This window comes from Sebastes umbrosus, chromosome 8 (genome assembly GCF_015220745.1).
Source record: "Sebastes umbrosus isolate fSebUmb1 chromosome 8, fSebUmb1.pri, whole genome shotgun sequence".
Lineage (NCBI taxonomy): Eukaryota > Metazoa > Chordata > Actinopteri > Perciformes > Sebastidae > Sebastes > Sebastes umbrosus.
Window position 1 is genome coordinate 20,434,387 of NC_051276.1, and position 22,838 is coordinate 20,457,224.

Genomic DNA, 22,838 nt, shown 5'->3' on the forward strand with positions numbered 1-22,838 from the left:
TTCTGATGTTAAATTGCCATAAATGGCATTTACAAATCTCCACAGCCAATAGCTCTACATAATCTTATGAAAAAAAATGACTCAATAGGGATTGTTTGCATGGTATGATGAAACACATTTAGACACTATGCGCTTGTTAGAGAGACAATCGGATCAGGTGATGACTGCCCACTTATAAGCATCAGTGTTCATCACTTCAGATCCAGGGGTTTCCTTCCCAGGGTACCAAGGGCTTTCCATCTACCACGCAGGCTACAATACGAGTTCCCCCACGCATTGTGGAGATCCGCTGTGCCTCCAGGCTGCAACAGACAACTCCTCCAGGCAAAAAAAAAAACAACAAGAAAAAAAAAAGCACAGGTTTTGGTGACAGGCACCATGCGCAATGACTGACTCTCTGCTCGTATCCAGCAGGCGCTGCACAGACATTTAGTCCGCATCATTCCTCTGACAGCTCCCTGAGAGAGAGGAGAGGAGAGGAGAGAGGAGAGAAGAGAGAGAAGAGAGCAGGGCTGGATTCTCAGGTAAGCTATAATATCATCTCCTTCGAAGCATTTGCAAACATTGCATCCTTAACCTTAAAATCCCTGTGAGGGTTATTGCGTTTGGATAGTGACTCAGTGCGTTAGAATTTCCCATTTACAAGTTGAATGAATGCAGCATTTCATTCACAAGAGAGAGAGAGAGAGGGAGAGGAGGGGGCTGGAGATGATTTCTTATGAGAGAACACATTTTATTGCCTGTATTTATTAACACCATTGTCTTTACGAGCCTGTTACTTACTGAGTCATTTGAATTTGAATAAAAGAAGGGAACATTTGTGTGTGCAGTGCAACTCAGTGTGCATGGAGCTGCTGCTGCTCATTAACCTTATGTGAGGTGCAATTTATTATGCAAATGGACTTTTGATTGATTCCTTTGTTTTAGGGGGAAAAAAAATACCTCACTGAAAAAAACATTGCTCTGCAGCAGAAATGCTCCTGTCATTCATGCCAGAGGTGTTTTTGAATTGTTGCATTGATTTACTCCAGCATGCTTTTGGTGTTGTGATTATGTGCTAGTAGTTTATTCATGAATGGCCGATGAATATGACTCTCGGTGTGGCTCGATGGGCTTTTACTAAATCCCCCCCTTAAGGTTCATTAAAACGAGACTGCTGGCACTCCTGCAACACGGGTGCTTCCTTCGTTGTAGATCTGATGGGGAAATAGGAAAACAGACCTGGGTAAGTCATGTGGGAGATTGTGTGGTTGCGGTCCCTGGGCGTTGCTGCAGGATTTTTTAGGAGTGGGGCTTTATGATGTGCCTGCAGACTGGGAGGAAAACATCCCCTCCAGATGCTGATGTGCTGGGCATGGCAGCTCTCAACTCCAGCTGTGCCACAGGACAGGTGATTCAGTCGCCTACTTGTTGGGATGTTATCTCACCCTGCACCCTGTAGGGTTATCACACTTAGTGGGGTCAGAGTCAGTGTTGTAAACGGACTTATTGGACCAAATTGCTTCTGGTGTTAATATGGAAGGAGGACAGAAAAAAAAAAGAAGCTGCCTCTCAGCTGGTTCCACCATCTCCAACTCCTCCTACAGACCTGAAGCATGGGGATTAAATGGGGGAGGGGAGAGAAAAGACTGAATGAACGGTCTGAGAGATATCTGCAGCTGCCTCCTCTCACATGAGCAGCCACAGTAGTGATTGGACGACACCCTTCTGCTGGTACCCCCTCTCTCTCTGTATTTCTCTGCCAGCCCACTGTTTTCTCTCTAGAGAAAGACTGGAATCAGGCAAGAGAGAGAAAAGGGGAAAACTGTGTCTTAGCATACATCACAGGAAACAAGAGCAAACGAGAGATGGGGAGCACTAGGAAACATGGGTGTTGAGGGAAAAGGTGAAAAAAGATGGAGGAATGAAGTAAGTGCTCTGCACGCTAACTGCATAATTTAAAGCTGAGGGCGACTGTAGTACCCATAATCCCATGTCTTCCTCTCTAACCATGCTGTCTTTTCATCCATCCTAGCAAAATGCATCATCTCTGACAAATTGCAGCCACGTTTTATCGATACGAGAGATGATCCATTCCCGTTCTGCTGCATGGGCTTTGAAATTTGGCACAGGTATTAGTCTCCTACAAAGACATAGCCTGGTGGACACACACATGCACACACAGAGCTTTTAATCATTCTCGTCTTCTGATCTTGCCGTTACCATGGCCACAGTTGGTAAAGGTGCATGACTCTATGTTCCTCTGTGCTCTTCACAATCCATATACGGAGCTCAGGACCCAAATCACGTTTTACTCTAAATACGTGTCGGTTTTCTGTGCCCTGTTTTTGAGCATATTTTTAAATTTGCTCCGCGAGAGAGATTATTCTGCCGTTTGTGGCCGAGGCTTCAGAAGGGAGTGGCTTCATCTTCAAATTCTCATCAGAGCGGTGGATGAGAATCGATTCACCGCCCTCTCTGAAACTGGTGATTAGATCTGCCTAAACATTGTGGCATATTGGAAAAGACACTTGTAATTAATGTGGCCTTTAAGCAAAGTTCCCCCGAGAGAGCGAGCAGTTAAAAAAACAAAACAGATTCGGGGCTGTGGTCGAATCTATAAGCACCGGCCCATCTATAAGCAACCTTTCTGTCCACTACCATTTATAATCTCCGACGCTTACATTCAGCTGATTAGAATCACCTCTATACATATAGCTGCAGTGATGCTCTCGCCCCAGAGGCTCAGAGTGACGTCTAAATAAACAAACTTTGCATTTCAAATCACATAGCCGAGCTTCCTAACAGGGTTTTTTTTTGTCTCAGAAGTTGGGCCAAAGCTTATTGTTAGCGTTGCAATGTTTCCAGGCTCGAACAAGCTCTTGTTTGCCAACAGAGATCCGCTAAAAAGCACCCAAGGGCATTGTACCTGCTAGTTTGCTTGTGGGACAAGAGGGAGGGTCAGATATCCCTCATGCTGAACCGTGCCAGATCTTGAAAGCAGAGCAACAAAGAGACCGAATCATAGCCGTCACACTGAGGGGATTGATGGGAGATCTATAACTTATATGTTAAGAACCATATCTCAGCAGACCACCAGCTGCAGGTCACTTCTGGTTAGTAGGAAATACAGACGCATAGCGCCTCTATACAACAGACCTTTACTGCGCTGATTTAATAGCCCTTTCTGGTTGTACTTGTTTCCCCGAGATAAGATGGGGAGGAAATTGAAGGAGCATGACTGGCCAATGCATCAGCAGCCAGTTCTCAAAGTCCCACCTCTTACCTCTGGGGCATACTGGGATGAATCACCAAGCAAATTTGAGCCATACTGCAGGCTCTTGCTGGATTGCGGTTAATTGAGTGCTCCATGTCCGATAGCCGGTTACTCCCGTGGTTCTAAAATAAGGACCGGACAAAAGAAGTCTCTGAATTACATCTAAATTTGAGGCTGATTACGGGCAAATGAGACTTATAGGATATGGACTGCTTCAGTGTGTTGATTTAAGAATGAAAAACACAGCCCCCCCCCCCACGCCCCTCCCCGTTGAAGTGTGTCGGATAGGGCCAACAGCGATAGCAGGATGACAGCACGGTGGCTTGTTGGTCAGTGGATGGTCTTTCCTGTTTGTCCTCCAGCGATGCGGGACCCAGAGAGCCATGCCTGCCAAGAGTGTGTATTTCTGCAACTCTCGCATCTGAGTGGAGAAGAGCGCTCACAGGTGGTTCCACAGATGGTCCCTGTCAACGCCACCGTCTGACTGAAAACATGGACGATTTGTCGACGCCACAGACCTAAAAGACCGACAAACATCCTGTTTTCCGAAATAGAGTTATTCTAAATCTGTCTGCAGCTCTGTGATGTTTTTTTTTTCTCCTTCAAATCCACTGCTCTGTGCATAATGCCTGATATAGGGACCGGGTTACACTAACGCCTTAAAGAGTACAGAGTGAAAAGCAAGGGTGGGTGGGAGTTGTAAATAATTAAGAAATGCTGAGTGATGTTTTCGTCCTGCAGCGGAGGGCTTCTTGGTGCAGTGCTTTACAATCCTGCCCAGTTCCAGGCCTCAGTGTGTTGGCAGTCCCCTTATGGGGGATGGATGGAGTTGTGCCATGCAACCGGGAGTGGGTGGCTATCTCGTGTTCTTTTGGTCCTTCCTACCTCGTCTCCCCCACTCGCCCTGCGTGCCCGGTGCGTGAGCATTAGACATCAGCAGCTCAATACTGAGAGGAGTTGGTTGGTTAGTTTACCAAATGAAAAATGTTCGTGACAATCCATTCGTTAGAAAGCCAATTAGCACTCATAACCCTTTAGGTTGGGTGTACTCATCCAATCATCATCATCATCAATCATCCATAGTATACTAGTTGCTTTTATGGCCCAGTTAGCTGTGTGGTGGTATACCAGTTATAAGATTATCTATGAAAACTGTCTGCACAGACCTTGAATTTCTTTTCGACGTTAGAGCCACCTGCCAGCAGCCCACGTGTCACCACAGAATGTGTTTTTGATGACATGTAGCCTACGTGTGAGTCAAGGTATCGTCAACTAGTTCATGTTTTTTTACGTTTTAGTGAAGGTCTGTAGATGACTCATAACTCAACAATAACATAATGGGCTACTTACTACTTAGACACATCATTTTCCATGAGTAGATGTAAGTTTTTATGAATCCGCGACGGAGGCATTATGTTTTCGAGTTGTCCGTCCATCTGTCAGTCCGTAGGCTACGTCCATACATCTGTACGTATGCATGTACGTTCAGTCCATTCTTCGCGATATCTCAGGAATGCCTGGAGGGAATTTCTTCAAATTTAGCACAAACATCCACTTGGACTAGTATGAAGTGATTAGATTTTGGTTATCATAGGTCAAAGGTCACTGTGACCTCACAAAACACATTTTTGGTATTAACTCAAGAATTCATATGCTAATTATGACAATTTCACACAAATGTCTGACAGGATAAAATGATGAGGTGATGACATTTTGGACAGACATGGATGTAAACTGCAACTTGACTGGTTGGAGGAGGCATACAACCGTGAGGCAGTAGTTCTAGTTATCTCTTTTGGCATTAAATTCTCACTCATACAAGCCCTATGCTTATAATTCACGAGTTTATATATATATATAATTGCCTTCCCTCTGTCCCAAAGATTTTTATATTGGTAAATTTGACTTCTGATTGGATCTCAATCAAGTCTGTATTTATAGACGTGAGTGAAGAAGAGATTTAAATGAGAAAAAAAAAATGCTCCGGCATGATGTCCCAGATCACCACAGGACTTGAGTCGAAACTGTAGACCGGCCAAGATTCTCCGGTCTGAGGATCTCAGGCTGTGTTCTTTTTCATAATACATAAAACAATCTGAGTTAGTGCCAGGCCAGATGGTAGAGGAAGAAAAATTAGGGTGAAATGAAATACGTATATAGTTTCCTTCTCTTCTTTAACCCATCTATTTAGATTTTGGTTTTGCAGTTTTAACATTTAAAGGTGCTAAATGTGAGATTGGGAGCGTTTCTATTGCCTCCGCACAGCTTTCAACAGGGCAACACTGCTGATCGAGATAACGCCTGCCCACCATTCAAAAGGCATCTCAGCCAGTGCATATTCCAGATGCCCCGCTTAATTCAGTCGGTGAAAGCGGCGTGCACGCCTACCTCGACCACATGCCTAATACAGACAGGGTATTTGGGTATATTGTGATTACAGTCTTAGCCCTAAATAGCGGAGTACAATACATTATGCTATTACAGCTGAATGAGCGAATACCATACAGCAGTTCAGGTGGTATAATTTTTTTCTCTGCGACATCTTTATCTTGTCAACGATTAATGACACAATAAACTTTGATCGCTCTGACAGATCCACGCTTTGTTTAAGTGGTATGCTCCTCCCTCGCCGCTCATCATCACTTCTCGCTGGATTGACCCCCGGCTGTATGACAAGGAGCGCACCCAGTGTTAACCAAGGGAGAGACCCCGCAGTGTGGGTGCTACGCTTCTGCGACAGCGCCGTCGGTCGAGATGGCGTTATCAGCTGTAACCGTCGTAAGAGAGCAGTGCACAGCGTGTACTAAAAGGCACGGCATAGACGCAGGCAGCCTGCCTATGTCAACAAAGCAAGGAGAAACTCGGATTACAACACACACAGAGGGAGAGTGACTTTATTCTCTGCTCAGGTAGACATTACTCATCTATCTCTTTCATATCAAATACTCGTTTGCTGCTATATTAATGCTCTGAATATCATATAGAGCACCTTTAAGATGAGAATTTGCAGTATGTACTTCATTTCACAGTTCTTAAAGCTAGGGTCGGTAATGCTGAGACTCTAGCAAGAGTAAACTAGATTATAAAGATTATCCAACCAAAAAGCCCAGGCAACTCTTTTCCGATGAAAGTAGCTAACCAGATTCTTTTCTTTTTTTTTTTGCCCGAGCATTTGATATATTGATTGATGTCAGAATATAATTATAATTATAATATAATGAGAATTTCAACAAATATAACAATACCAACCCTACCTTTAAATCATTCGCATTATAATAACAAGAGAAGGAGACATAATATCATTTTATACCAAACATCCATGCTTTACAATAACAATTATTTTTTGGAAAGATGAATCATTTTACTGTTGCTTGGTGTAACTGTGTTTCACAACACGATAAATTATGAATATGAAGTCACACAAGGCAGTATTAGTCCAGTAATGGCTAAGTTTAAAATATTAAAATATTATAGCTGAGCTAGTTTCTGGCAGCACTGTGAAACATTGTGCATGGGTTGCAGGGGTTATTGGATCTTTAATAGGAAAAAGCACAGTGTGTTACAGCTGATGAAACATTAATGCCCACAGCAACCTGAAATAAAATGTGTATGGTTTCAGCAGGATTACTAAATCATTGGTAGGGTGGAAATGCTTTGCTGAGTTGAATATCAACTCTGACATCTACTTAGCATCAGCACCTTAGAAAATGTTTAGGAGGAAAGTGCTGATCTAAGCTGCATTGGTCAACGGTAGTAAGGATTGTTTGCGGATGATTTGTCGGTGGCTACAGCAGAGCTTTAATGCGACACCCATTATACGTAAGTAAGTTTTAGCCCGTGGCACGGAAATACGAATGGAGGCCTGATGAAAGATAGATTAAAGTGAAACCAATTGTGGGACTTTGCATTGATCTCCGATTCTCATTAACCCATTTTTAGAAATGTCCTTCTTGGAGGATGGCGAGGGAGTTGTTGCCCTGGAATTCAAGTGCAGTACCACGTCTTGTTTCAGTGTCAGTGTATTCAATACGTTGACAAATAGGACACCAAGCAGGATGTAAAATAATATGTTGTAACATGCATGTGGAGTCAACGAAGTCACACCCCTTTTATTTAGGGATTGTCCTTCCTCTAGTGTTGAATACAGTAATAATTGCTTTTATGGATACTTTAAAAAAAAGATTTTTGGGCATTTCTGCTTTATTTTGATAGAGAGAGAGACAGGAAAGGCAGGGGATAGAGAGAGGGGATGACATGCAGCAAAGAGCCCTGGGGCACACTCCAACCTGGGCTGCTGCAGCAAGGATTCAGCACTAATGTTACATGCTACCAGGTGCCCCCAGGGCTACATTTAACTATTAAAACCTTTCTTTTACGCATTATTTTTTGCTGATCTCAGTACAAAGGAGATGACTCTGTTCCCTCTATCCACTACACCCCCGAAGCTCTCATTGCTGTATCCATAATGATCCATGTTGGATCAATCCATCAATGTCCCGCTGCCTCGTTGTCACTCGCTCTGCTCTTGTTTCCACTAGCAAGTACCAGAATCTTGAAAAAAAATGTCGGGCTGTCGGCCATAGGAAGGTGCTTTTATTCCAGTCTACTTCTTTTCTAGTCATATGCTCTGCAGTAATGAGTCATACACCTGCTATCGAAAGTCACATAACAACATTAATCTGTGCATATTAAAAGAAGTTACTCATGCTGAGCATTTCTCTTCAAGTATCCAAGGAGAATAATGCATGGCTGTGTTTCTAAAAATGGACTCAAAATGTGTAGGGTGCGCTCCGGGGGCTGTGCATGCATACATCCCTGAAGACGTACAGATGCAGATCTGTATTGACTATCCTCTCGGGCCTTGAGGAGGAGATGCAGCTTTCTAAATTGGTCCTCTCCACCCCCATATGAAACCCTACTCAGGAGAGATCCTGCTGGGTGGATGACTTATGATGATCGAGCAGATGACTAGCTCGAGTCGATGCTCTCCCTCCGGTCTTTCCTGTTGTCATCTCACACACGATGATCCGATACTATCCATGCCCCGGTGTATATGTAGACACTGTTGTGTGTTTGCTTCACAGTTCTTGGCACCACTTTTGCGGACCGCCACCATCTGAAAACATCGTCACGTCATGACATTTTGGAAAAAAAAAAACCCACAGGAAATTATCTGATGCTCCCCAGAGAAGAATCCACCACCTGACTGAGTCATTTTATATTGGAGGAAAACACGTATGAGATGAATGTTGCACCAAGTCAGAGTCACAGATGACGCAGATTAGTCGCATTTATAACCTCAAGAGCATAGACGATGATCGCCTGAGGGCCACGGTGATGTCAGATCTGATGAATAACAAGGCTCAATATGACATTTTGGTCGAGACAGCCCATTATAATTGGCCTCAGATACATTTTTGAATACGTTTTGAGATGTAAAACCCTCTCTGACAGCACAGTAGGTGAAACCAACTGAAGCATCAAAGCCTATACTGACAGCTCTTTATGAGAAAAGTGTGTGCATACGATCCTTCCGACTATCTCCTTCGTGCTAATTGGACTGTCACCTTGGCAAAAAAGTCCACTTCTGTAATGCCGTAACATCTATCCTCAGCGCCGTGGAGAGGGAGAGAGCTCTGACTTGTCTGAGTCGGTGATTACCCAGCCCGAGCCTGACTGCCTCCTCCCATCTGTCTCCCTCCATCCACCTCTCCAGGACAATCATGTTAAGACAAAAGTGGGATAATTCATTTTGGCAAGTGAAGGAGGGCCGCGCTCGAGAGCCTCTGTGTGTATATATGATGTATGTGTACAGTCAGAGTGATGTCTGAACCGTCACACTGCTGTTAAGAAGTGGAAACCGACAAATGCTCCCTGAAGACTGTGTTGCCACTGTTGGCTGGATGCAGCAGCATCAGAGGGGAAAGCGAGCACACACCCAGAGTGTCTATTGATAGCACAGCGAATTTGTTGTTATATTCTGTGAATCCCACAGGCAGTGCAGCAACAGATTAGAGCTCAAAAGGTATGTAGCCCGACGTTACGCAGCATAAAAACGAGCAGTTGAATGAGGGAGACAGGCGGCGGCGCACCCCTCCCTTTTCGCTCCCTCTTTCACTTTCTCCAAGCTTCTATAGTGCTGTGAAAAGCTGAGGACAAGTGGAATTTATTGATTTTCCTTCTAGCCTTATCCTTATGCATTCCTTACTGTATCTCTTTCAATACCGTACCTGCACTCCCCTCATCCTGCACCATCATAATTCTGGACATTTGAGGCTCCAGAGAGGCTTTTAGATCATCTTGTTGCTCTTTTTTTTTTGGAGCTTCTCTGACTGCTGGTACTTCCCCTCAGGACATACACTGCTGTGTCCTCCGGCCTGTGGCTGCCGCAGCGACACTTCATGTGTTGTCTGGCTTGAAGAGGTTTGAAGCAGCCGGAACAAACTCAACAAACTCACACACACACACTGAGCAGACTTGCCCACGGGCACTCGCCTCAGTGATTTCTGTTGACGTCTTTGTATCGTCTTTACCATGTCACTCTGCGATTAAATCACATTGCTGGTGTGTCACAATGGATAAGGGCTTTGTGAGAAATTCAAACAGTTGACAGCTCACTGTTTTTCCCCCGTCATCATTAGTGCTGGGCTGAGTGCACAAACCACTGTAGAAGTTTATCTCCTGTCATCATGTGCTTCAAACACTGATGACACAGACATCCTGTAAACAATCCAGTCCCGATTTCACCACACGGAGTGACAGTAACTTCCCTACAGATTTTATAGCCCTCCCGATAATAACACCTGACCACACATCCAGCCCCATCAGCATCCCCAGTGAAGCAGCAGAAGAACTGTAAATACACAGACATCACTTTGGATAACAAATCTCAGCTTCAACCGACACACCGTGAACAATCAGAAACGCCGGAGACAAAAAGAGTCTTAGTCATCCTTGTCAGTACCTCTTCCTCCCACTTCTGTATCGTGGCATAATTGAGCCACTCCTGCTATGGAACCATCTGTTTCTTTGATATGTGTGGAGTCACAAACTGGAAGAAATGACACCACCCACTTCAGCGTCCTTTCACTCATGTACACTGATGTAAATGGAGCGCTTGCTTTGTTCACTACCCCTGTTAAGCATAGTTTAGGCTTGTATTTAACAGATCCGTTGTGTTTGTGTTATTTCTTTGCAATGTTTTCCTGCGTCCATTTACTTGCTTGAATACGTCTGTAGAAAATAATCTGATAAAACAGGCTTGGCAAGAGGAGATGGTACTGACTAGGCTGTAAATCTGGCAGGAAATGTGCTTACATTGCCATTGGTAGCTGATATTTTGTTGCTATTTCAGGCTTAAATTCACAGGAAGCAAGTAGATGAAGGGGGAAAAAGTGATTAACTTTAATTGATTTATTTGTTTGGCTCATGATAATGTGAGGTCATCATTCGCTGCCTATTATTTAACCCTGCATCACCATGTGGCAATTAAAGGAAGTGTATCTGGTGACTCGCCAATTCAAGGTCAGCACTGTTGTGGCTCACAAATTTGTACGCAATATCCTTCTTGATGAGAGAGTAGCCCATGGTGGCAGTTAAAGTCAGTGCTGCATAAGCATGAGATAAGGATAGAAGGGAGCTAAAAGTGTGGACTCAACACACAGAACTTGGACGCAAAAAAAAAATTGATTCCCACCCAAATTAAGAGCTCTTAATACAGAGTTGGCAGCTTTTCGCGGCATTAGTTTGAGATTGTTTCATCCCTGTCTTTCTGTCTGTCCTCCTGCAGACTGTGATAGTGCAGCATGACGGACACGGTGATGAGCAGCGGCTCGGATCGCTGGCAGTCCAACGACAGGCAGAGGACCGTACATGCTGGGTAAGCACGATTGTCAGAACATTTTCATATTGTAAACCTTCCCTATGAGTCTATCAACCCTTCACTGTACTCTCTTTGTTTCACCTGCGTCCCTCTGATGTGTGATCTGTGCCACAGTGATAACGAGCAGTAAGTAGACAAACCCCACCTCTCTTATCTGCGTCGTGTACATCTGCTCTGTAACGGTTCAGAAAGCATGTGTTGCAAATGTGTGATTGGATATCATTTAGTAAAATCATCAGAGGCAGTGTAAACTCAACTGGAGATTATGTTTTGCCGACAGGGGCAACTGGAACACGCAGCCGGGCCCTGGTCCTGGTCCAGACCTGACAGATGAAGAGAAAGAGATCATAAACAGTGTGATCGCTCGTGCTGAGAAAATGGAGGCCATGGAGCAGGAGAGAATTGGGTGAGAGGTCGTAAAGCATGCGGCGGTTTCTCCGATGTGTGCATATAAAAACAAAAAGAGACTGATGACACGCATACATTTTGGACCTGGGATGATTAACGGTGACATTTTAAGTAAGATTTCACCCTGTGCTGCTGCAGGCGCTTGATAAACCGCCTGGACGACATGAAGAAGACCGTGTGCGGGGATGGACAGTCCCGCTGTTTGCTGTGTGGAGAGCAGCTGGGTTCACCCGGGGTCAGCTCAGTGGTGTGTGAGGACTGCAAAAAGGTAGGTAATGAGTCAGCCAATTATTATAAGACAAAAAAAAAAAAAAAACTGTCCCCCTGCTGCAAATTCACACAAACGTCCAGAATACACAATAGGTCATGCGCTATGAGCTGTGCATTTGTAATAACATCGTAAATGGTGAGCAGCTGGAAATCTTAATTTTCTCCTGTCGTGTAGAACATGTGTACCAAGTGCGGTACACAGTGTAGCAGTCGGCCACGCGCCGTGTGGCTATGCAAGATCTGCAGAGAACAACGAGAGGTGAGTGCTTTACATCAGTGGACAAATAAGATAATTCAGTTGTCTGTTGGTAAGCCTATAACACATACATATGTTTTTCTCAGGTGTGGAAGAGGTCTGGTGCCTGGTTCTTCAAAGGTTTTCCGAAGCATTTCCTGCCATCGCCCATGCCTTTATCTAAAGCCCAGGAGGCAGCAGCAGAGACCGAGGGGCCGCCAGCCGCTGAGCCCAGGCAGGGTGTAACCCAGCCACCGCCATCAGGTAGATTTGCCCCTTCAGCTTTAGTCTGCAGTCTTTTTCAGTAATTCTGAATTTTTACATCCGGCAGCATGCAGGTCCTTATCACCATCAGTCAGAGTCAGGCTGCTGCCTCTGAGCAGCAAGTTTTAGGTTTTCAACTTTTCAATAAATAGAAATCTTTACAGGGTAGCTTTGGTATTTTTCAACCTGGATCCTATTTTCACATGTTTTTGTGTCTAAGTGACTAATGGGGACAACAATTTCTGAAATTGGTCCAGTATTGAGGGATAACGCCGCAAAACGAGCTGCAACGGCAAGTGAGCAGCGTCAATGTAACATTATGTCCATTAAAGGTGCTTGTTTTTGCCACCGACAGGCTCAGATTGTTATTATAGTGTCTGACAACAACATGGAAAGGACCCTACAGAGAAATAAACATTTTTCCTTACCTTGTTTGTTTGTTATTGTGTCCAAGTCCCGCTCAAAGAGAAGTCTCGTTGTGAAATCTGAATATAAACACGGGCGGCCGTCGAATTCAAGGACCAATTTCAGAAATTATTGAGATTATTGAGATTTCCATTCGTGTTTACTGTTGTTTTTTAAAGTTGAACTGAAATACTCCTCACCTTTTTGTTTAAGTACATAAACTAAATACTAGCTATTGTGCATATTTTTCCATTTTTAAAAATAGGATATTTCCAAAAGGGGAAAAAAAGCTTTTTTGGACATATTATGGAAACGACGTCTAAGCTAGCGTCAAGCCTATGGGTGGGCGTTTCCCATAGCAGACTGACATCTGGTGGTCTGTGTTGCTAGAAGACGTGCTGTCATTGTCCATAGTGTGCTACAGTAGAACGCCATACTGTATAGACTACAAACGTCAATTCAACAAGTCCACCTAGCGTTGGCTCTTAGCGATTTAAGCTATCCGTGTCTTTACAATATTCATCATTTGGGAAGACCCACGGTGCTTAGAAGTTTGTACTCTACTCATAAAGCTAACAAGCTAGTTAGACTCATATTAGCCCTGCTTTTGTGGTTATTTCAACACGTGCTGACACGAGTCAATTGGCAGCTCCTATGCTATCTCTGCAGAAACATAAATGGTATTTAAATATCGTCTTGTTGTTAATTACAATTTGGACCGGATAAGTAGGCCTAGGCAAGTCAAAACAAACATCAGGGATATAGCAAAAATGTATTTGCATTTCAGACCAATTTCAAACTATTTTTCAAGGCTCCAGTCTCATCAGATCAGCATCTGCACACGAGTCTTCTTGCGACCCCGCCTCTCATTGCTCTTTTCAAACCTTTTATCTGCTTCCACAAATTCGGCAGTGCCGCCCCACTGTTGCCGAGGAGGGGGATGAAGAGCTCAATTAAGCTGTCGGAAGGTGCATGCTGTGACATGGGATGAGCCTCCAGGTGGTGCTGGCAAGATGGGTCACATCATATAATTTCAATGTGATTACCTGAGCAATGTTATTCCCCCGTAAAAGAGAGGGGTATAGCTCGAGCAGACGGGCAGACTTACTGTATATAGCTGCCGCATGTACAGTAGTCGGCTGCCACAGCTTGATGTAGTGTACTGTATGTAGGTCAATGCCTTTGCAACGAAAGAGCTGCAACATCAAAAGTATCCAGAGACACTAGGGAGTATTACAGATTCCACTGCAGCAGGAGCCTGAAGTGATGTGATTATGCGCGTCTCCCCCTATGTATAGTATGCGTCTGTGTGTTTACTGTATTATGCTATTCATGCTTATTTTTAGCACCAGAGCCACAGGGCCGTGGTGGTTACCCACCTGTTGCCCCTAAACCATCAGTTGGGCGCATGGCCGCAGGAGGGGCTGGTCCTGAGGAGGCGGGGCAGGGCAGCCCAGTGGTGATGAAGAAGATGGTGCCCGTTCAGAGCTCCAGACCACAGCCTGCTGCATCGGCCCCCATGGCCCAGCAGGGTGAGAAACCCAATCCTTTTGCTCATGTCCCTTATTAAAAAAAGAGTCCCAAGCATTAACCAAACATTGCATCCCTAGTGGTGTTATTTTGTGTCAGTCTCAGATGATTGAATTTGGTTGTAGGTCCAGTGGCAGGAGATGGAGGGGTTTACTCCTCCGGTGCTGTTCCCCCAGAGCAGCGAGCGCCTCCTGCAGCGAGAGAGGAGAGGAGGCAGCCCGCCGCCTACGGCGCTCCTCCCGCCCGACAGCAACCTCCCCCAGCTGAGGAGGAGGAGGAAGCCAACGACTATGACTCTGATGAAGCCAGTGAGTACACCATCTGCTCAGTCTTCTCGTAGAGTAAGGTGACCGGTGTGTGTGGTTTAATCTCACCTCATGTACAGTTTGACATGATTTCTTTCTGTTCATTTAAGGTTCTGTCATTCAGCATGTAGTTTTGGGCGTTGATGACTATTTGGCAGCATCTCTGTTCCCCTTAGGGATTCTTAGTCATACTGTGCTCAAGCTTGATTTCTGCCTTTTAGTCTGCTGGTAATAATTAATATCTATAAGTTGCCCAATAGTCGTTTCAAACAGGACGTATCATTCTGGCAGCATCTATTAAGCTGGGTAGCATCGTCAAACGATAAGCACCATATGTTATCGAAGCACAATAATCAATATCCGAGGAACTAAAGCAGAGGAAGACGGGAATCACTAAGTCAATAGTGATACATAAGCTATGTAATAGTTTTTTTTTCATGTATCCCAGTTTAATGATGAGAATGGTGCCATGCCATTCATGTTCTGCGCCCGCAGCGTCAGACGGCCTTTATTCTCTCTCTGGGGGGATTGGGTGTTAATTTGTTTTATTGAGGTCCGGGAATATGGAGCTGTGCAAATAATTTGAGATACAACGGGGCTAACAGGATATAGATTCCCCTTGTGTTTGATCCAATCCCTTGTGATGGGAGTGAACAGGGCAGAAATAGCAATGGTTTCATGTGTCTGGTCTCTATAGAGATGGGATGGTGAGAACAGTTGGGTCCTGTGGTGCTGACTGGTTTCACTCCGCTCAGCTGGGTTTAACTTCTTCAGTATTGTTGATCTAAATGTCCTGGTTGTTTCAGCTTAAACCTGCAGTAGGCAAAATACTTTTGGCATCATTGGGCAAAAATTCCATAATAACCTTTCAGAATATTGTAATTCAAGCGCTCTGAGAGATAACTAGACTTCTGCACCTCGTGATTGGCTCTGTTTTCAGGCTTTAAAAATCTGATGGCAACATGACTGCCGGTTCACAAACTTTCTCATTTTACAGCTAAAGAAAAATAGGCATGACAGTAACAGAATAATAATTCATATTTGATCAGCGCTGCCTAGTTTGACCGTTTGACAGCTGCTCAGAGACGACCTCCAGCTCTGATTGGTTGTTTTCCTCCGGTCTGTGAAATCTTGCAGATGCCATTAGGAGCACCGGAGGACACAGAGGCTCATGATTTATTTTCAGATTACCTGTTTTATGCATTACTGTCAGGATATAATGAGCATTTTATAAAAATTTACTTTTTTAATCCTATTTGCTCCATTTTTTACCCACTGCTGCTTTAAATGACAGAGTTTGATCATCATTAGTTGAGGTCTGATGAAGTGTGTTTTGATGTACAACCGATCAAAACTATAAATATATATGATGATTAGATAAAGGTAGATGACCTAGTGCTGCTTCTTTTTATTTTTATGGCTGTAGACTCTTAGTTTTGTCAGATCTTCGTGTCCTTGGAGCTCCAAGTTGGTGTTGAATCTCAGCCCAGAAAAGTAAACCGTTATATAAGAAAAATTAACAAAATGACATTTGATCATTTTGTACCCCGACAGCTACGCTAAGCAATGAATCTCCTCCAAAGAAAGTCTGTGTGGGCAGCATTTCAGTCTCTTTTTTTCTTACCCAGAACCATATTTTCCTGAATGTCTTCCTTTGAGACTTCAGTGTTTATTTGATTTCTTTTATATGATATGCCCCTGCTTTCAAATGAGATTCCTGTGCTGTTTACTTAAGGTAAATAGAGGCCTGTGAATGTTTCATGAGTGAGGGTCAAGACTTATTGTCCATCCTTTCTGACCGTTCTAGGCTGGTACTCATTCTCACTTCTATTCTCAAAGTGAGTGTTGTTTAATTATGAGAATCTCGCTGTATTTATACTCTTAATTACTGAAGAGCAGATTTGCTGCCCCCCCCTGTAGTGTAATGCAATGACTGGTCTGGGTCTCTTTCAGCCACCCTGGGCTCTCTGGAGTTCAGTCTGCACTATGAACAGGAAAGCAACAGCCTCCACTGTAGCATCATCAAAGCAAAGGTACCACCACACTCCTCGATCTCTCGCACAAAGGGACAATTACAATCAAGTGGTTTATGTTAAAAGGCTCCTGAATGGCACTTTGGCTTAATTGCTCTCTGCTATTTGCAATGATGTGATGGACGTGGCGCTGCGTTTCTCCTCAGGGACTGAAGCCCATGGACTCAAACGGACTGGCAGATCCTTATGTCAAACTTCATCTGCTGCCTGGGGCTAGTAAGGTAAAAGACGCACGCATCTTTCCTACATTAAGCTTTTACTTCCTTTAAAAGATGTATTACTTTGAAATCCTGCAAAGCAAAAAAAGGGAAGGGTGGTGTTTTAGATCCCCGTGGTTTGATGACAGGCCTGTCTGCTAGCTCAAGCCTGACACCTTGTGGTGTGAATTGACAAAAATCATAAAATCAGCATAGGGATGATATGTAGAAATAGATATTAAGACATTGTAAATAAATTAAAAGGTATAGTGAAGGTACATTGTTTGCATAGTGTAATTATACTGTGCTGTAGTGGAGAATCAGTTGCAAATTTTGCACATTTTGATCGGAAGTAGATTCTCCCTCTGATAAAACACCACAAACCACAGATGTGTGTGATGTGTGCAGTAACATGCCTTGAGATAGTTCCATTTCCTTCTCCTTATCTAACCTGCATCTAACAGTCTAACAAGCTGCGCACAAAGACCTTGAGAAACACCCGTAACCCTGCATGGAATGAGAATCTCACCTATCATGGCCTCACAGAGGATGACATGCAGCGTAAGACCCTCAGGTGAATTTTACACTTCAATCACCCTGTGTTTATGGTTCAAACATAATGTGGCCTTAGTTGACTCTTTTACAGGTGTAAGACGTCTGTATGATTTAGACCCCTTTTTGATTTATACAGGGTGTCTGTCTGTGATGAAGACAAGTTTGGGCATAATGAGTTTATCGGGGAAACCCGAGTGGCGCTGAAGAAACTGAAGATGAACCAGAAGAGAAACTTCAACGTGTGTCTCGAGAGAGTCGTCCCCGTGAGTGAGACTCAATTGCATTCAAACAACACTTTGTTCTCCTTGTCTGAATCTCTTATTGACCTGCTGTAATCTCGTTCCCCATCCTCGCAGACAAAGAGAACTGCAACAGCCGGGGGAGCCAGAGGCATCGCTCTCTACGAAGATGAGGCAATGCTTTTTATTTCCAAGCATGTCTGAACGTGACAGATTCCTCCCAGAGGTTCTTGCAAATCTTATCATGAACCCTACTGAACTATTTTCCCCCCCCCTCTGCTCTGCTTCAGCCGGGGAAAGAAGGCGGAGATGTGGAGGAGCGTGGCCGGATTCTGATCTCCCTCATGTACAGCACCCAGCAGAACCGTCTCCTCGTGGGTGTCGTGCGCTGCGTTCACCTGGCCGCAATGGACGCTAATGGCTACTCCGACCCGTATGTCAAAATGTACGTAGAGCAGGAGGAGACGTACATATAGATTGCAAATGTAAAACTGTATGAAATGGATGAAACGGCATTGAATTCAATTGTATTAAATTTGCAGATGCCTGAAACCTGACATGGGGAAGAAAGCCAAGTGCAAAACACAAATCAAGAAGAGGACTTTAAACCCAGAGTTTAATGAGGTTTGTAAGAGAGTTCAAGGTGAAGGGCTGCAATTAATAAAAAATCCCCAGATTATGATCACATCATTGTGTTTATATTAGGGCTGTCAAAGGTAACGCGATAATAAGGTGTTAACGCAAATTCGTTTTAACGCCACTAATTTCTTTAACGCATTAACACAACTCGTGATTTCTAAGTTGTAGCGGGCTCACTTTTCAAGCTAGAATGAAAGTACTGGCATCATATGAAACTACAAAAACCTAAGGAATCCATTGGTACCAACCGTGGCATATTTAATCCAAATGTATGCTAAATTTTGGTGAGGAAAAACTGTCATGGTCATTTTCAAAGGGGTCCCTTGACCTCTGACCTCAAGATATGTGAATGAAAATGGGTTCTATGGGTACCCGCGAGTCTCCCCTTTACTGACATGCCCACTTTATGATAATCGCATGCAGTTTGGGGTAAGTCATAGTCAAGTCAGCACACTGACACACTGACAGCTGTTGTTGCCTGTTGGGCTGCAGTTTGCCATGTTATGATTTAGGCATATTTTGTTATGCTAAATGCAGTACCTGTGAGGGTTTCTGGACAATATCTGTCATTGTTTTGTGTTGTTAATTGATTTCCAATAATACATATATACATACATTTGCATAAAGCAAGCATATTTGCCCACTCCCATGTTGATGAGAGTATTAAATACTCCCTTTAAGCTATATTTTTAACATATAAAAAATGTGTGATTAATTTGCGATTAATCACGATTAACTATGGACAATCATGTGATTAATAAGGATTAAATATTTTAACCTTTTGACAGCCCTAATTTATATTCCTTACAACTTGAGTATGAAAAATGTTGCAAAGTTGCTTTTAAAATGATGAATTAATGTCAAATTTTCAGGAATTCGGCTATGAGATCAAACACAGCGAACTGGCCAAGAAGGTTTTAGATATCTCCGTGTGGGATTATGATATTGGGAAGTCCAACGACTACATTGGTAAATATTTTGAGAAGTATCATTGATGAAATAAAAGAACAGTGGTCACCTGCTCACACCTCACTTCCTTCCTGACAGGCGGCTGTCAGCTGGGTATCTCTGCCAAAGGAGAGCGGCTGAAGCACTGGTACGAGTGTCTGAAGAACAAGGACAAGAGGATCGAGCGCTGGCACACCTTGTATAACGAGACTCCAGTCACTAGTGATTAACCAGTCGCCGCCAGAATATACAGCATGAGCTAAAACTTCCCCACTTGGTTTTCATTCATCTCCTAATGCACTTTTATTGTGTTATTTATTCTTTCACTACCTGACCATCACACAGGCTCACTCACCTTCCCTTCCCCTCATGTAGTATCCTGTCCCCTAATTAATAACAATTCCTCTGCCTGTGCTGACACTTAATCTGCCTCTGGGACAAATCACGGCATAAATGAATTAGAGATCTCACTAATGTAACCAAGACATCCGTCGACGAACAGCTGCACAAGGAACGTCATGGCTGTCAGTGATGTTATATAGCGCGCTGACACATTGCTAAAGCAAATGAAAAGCACTGGCACAGAACTAGAAAAGCAATATGTTATGGTGTCTGCGGTCAAAACCCATTCAAAGTCATAAAAACCTCGATTGAGCTCATAAATTCATTAGCCTGTCAGGGTATTTTTTTCTTTCTTTATATCTCGTGTGATATCATCATGCTGTAGTGTGCAACACTTGAACTGTATAAGCATGCCAAGCCACAGACATAAGAAAACACGCAGCTGCACATTCAAATATCTCAACTATGCCCACCGTCCAGAACATATTGTATATTTCCATGAAGAAATGTTTACATACTGATACATTGCTCAGGTTAGGATAGACTTCTGATATACAGATGATTCATAAAGTCAGTGGACCATGAGCTCGATGAATCTGTCATCAGCCGCTGTTAATTAGTGATTTAAAATCATATCACACCTAGTTAAAAATTAGGAAGTTTTGTGTGTAGTTATTCAAGCTGGGAATTATGATTTGTGAGAAGTATTAACTGTGTGATTAGAGAGACTTTCAGTTTATTTCTTAGTTACGGTGAGAATTGGCAGGAAAAAAGGATTTTCCTCCTGCTACCTCAGCTCTTCAGAAGCTCGTGGTTCACTCTGACGAGGTTTTCTACTGTAGTGTTTACATTGAACGCACACGGCCACACATCTCCCGAACAAATTTGGCTGCCTCCGCTTAACAGGGAGAGAACAGGTTATGTCATATGTGCAGCTTTACCTGCATGCACTGTGCTCGTGACTCCGGCGTGCCTGGAGCAGTCCGCGTTTACCCCGATGCACACCCTTCGCACAAAGCAGGGCCCTTCTCTCCCCCTTCTGCCACACCCAGATCATTCAAGGCTTCAGCGTGCGTTTGTTCACTAATCACAGCAAACCAAGGAAAGCACACCTCACAAAGTGGAATGACCTCAATTTATACAGCTGTTTGCAAGTTATTCCAATGTCAAAAATAAAGACGAAAACAAAAAATCCTATGCATGAAATGTCTTGTGGTTCAAGATATATATATACTTTGTAAGAAATTAATGCTATTGTAATTCCATCAATGTTTACACTTCCTCTCCATAACATTCCTGTCAATACTTTATATACACAAGGCCATATTCTGCATGACTATGGTGACTAATGGTGTAATCTGAATAAACTGGGTTGATGGCATCCACAGGTATGCTGATAATCAACCGAGCACATCATCAAAAGACTCTATCGGTAGCAGATATTGAGATATTTCTGTACATACACATACAAATCTCTCCAGTGTCTTGTTTTCTCTGCACAGCCACAGTGATTCAAACACCCACCAGTAGCATCACACACTGTCATATGTCGTGCTACTTCCGCTACAGTAATCCTCACATCATGATCAACATAAAAAAAAATAATCAATAGTTTTTTTAAACAGAAAAAATAGCAGGCTTCTCTCTGAGCTAGATCATAGCTGTCTTCTACTTGATTCTGCCAGTTCAGTGGAATGTTTCTTGGTTTATCTCTGTATTTGTACATAGATAGTGCATGCACTGGAAAAAAAAACATGTATGTTTGCAAATAACTTTGCATGTAAAGATTTTGCAGAGAGTTTACACAGATCAATAAAATCTAATGAAAACTGACAAGCCTTCTCTGTGTAAGGACTTATTACAGTTGAGGTATGACTTCAGTGAAGACCATCACAGAAGATGAAACCAGAGGATGGGAGCTGCATAATGAACTTCACTAGTAGTGTAAGTTATGTTAATGCCTCTGTTGTGCATATATTATTAAAATCACATGTATAGCCACCAAAAATATCTTAAAGGGGACATATGTAAAACTCACTTTTTTCAGTGCTTGTGAACATGCATTTGGGTATCTGGAGCACCTACCAACCCACAAACTGTAAAATAAGACAACCCAGTCAGTTTTTTGTGAGCTGCATAAATTAAAAAACGTGATTCAACAAACCATTCACATTTTGCTCCCTTTCCTAGTCACATGCAGGCTCATTAGAATATATCACCCACAGCTTGAGAACTACCTTTGCAAAGGTGCACCATATTTTTCTCACAAGGTATATTCAGACAGACAGTATGAGAAAAATAATGTGTTTTATTGAACATTAAAGCATGTAAACATGTTCTAGTAGGAACCCCAAAATACAAATATGAACCTGAAAATGAGTATGATATGTCCCCTTCAGTCAGAATTTCCATCATTTTGCCACACCTTAACGGTCATGTCTGTCCTAAATTTCAGTTGGAAATTACAGGTTAAGACATCTCTGCAGCTTTTGTTCTTAATCTAGGTGAGGACATGGTCTCATAGACATATTTCTCCACCTAGATTAGTCACAGCCAGGACAGTAGGCTAGGCCTACAGTACATCCTTAGTTTTTTTTTTTTTTTTATTGCCTTTATTTCACAAACTGGTCATACAGGTTCAATTACAAAGACATGTGCAAAACTGTAAAAGGAACAACAAGACAAAATAACAGATGCCAGGGGATGAACAGTTTACACGTTCAAAGCCAGGGAAAATAAACATTTAGATAAATATATTAAAGGAGCTGCATAAAGTTACCGTCTTAATAGCTTTTTTTATTTTCGGAGGAGAGAATCAATTTAATGTATTGTTTGGTTTCATGTTCAAATACAAAAAAAGAATGTTTAGATTTACTAAATTTGGATTTATGTATATGAAATTTAGCTAAGAGAGTCATCAGATTAATAATATAATGTTCTATGGTTTTACTGTTACCTTTATGGAAACCAAACAAAACATTCTCTAGACATAGAATAAAATCAGGGGTCAATATTATCAATAATGAATCTACTCAAGTCCTTCCACAGCCTTTTGCTATGGGTACATCCTTAGGTTGACAAAATGCACAAAATCTGAAATGCGTCATTCTGACACCTGCACACTGATTAGTTTGTTTAAACTTGGAATTTATAACTTGGAAAATACTCTAAAATGCCTATAAACCAGCTATTCTCAACCACTGGTGGGCCTCAGAGGACCACCTAGTGGGCCGTGGAAGACCTGCTAAATGGTTAGATTAACCTCTTCAAAATCCGATGGCCGCTATTCTGTCTTTCAGAGGTTGCAGTGGGCTCAGTTTTAAAAGTTAT

The 22,838-nt window shown here is 43.0% G+C and overlaps 1 protein-coding gene across 3 annotated transcripts; it reads left to right on the forward strand.

Moving 5' to 3' along the window:
* Positions 1-208: 208 nt before the first annotated feature.
* Positions 209-21,341, forward strand: LOC119493428 (rabphilin-3A-like). Of its 3 annotated transcripts, none has more exons than XM_037778692.1 (18): positions 210-524; positions 11,046-11,135; positions 11,253-11,264; positions 11,419-11,544; positions 11,685-11,814; positions 11,992-12,075; positions 12,159-12,315; positions 14,067-14,252; positions 14,376-14,558; positions 16,509-16,588; positions 16,735-16,809; positions 17,250-17,359; positions 17,477-17,603; positions 17,697-17,753; positions 17,870-18,024; positions 18,122-18,203; positions 19,091-19,187; positions 19,266-21,341. In XM_037778692.1, exons 2-18 carry the CDS (start codon positions 11,062-11,064, stop codon positions 19,394-19,396), a joined length of 1,866 nt encoding a protein of 621 aa, XP_037634620.1. In that variant the 5' UTR covers positions 210-524; positions 11,046-11,061; the 3' UTR covers positions 19,397-21,341. The 3 variants fall into 3 exon arrangements, with proteins under 3 accessions (XP_037634622.1, XP_037634620.1, XP_037634621.1); XM_037778693.1 differs by lacking the exon at positions 210-524 and adding an exon at positions 1,782-1,908; XM_037778694.1 differs by lacking the exon at positions 11,253-11,264 and having other exon boundaries at positions 209-524.
* The last annotated feature ends 1,497 nt before the right edge of the window (positions 21,342-22,838 follow it).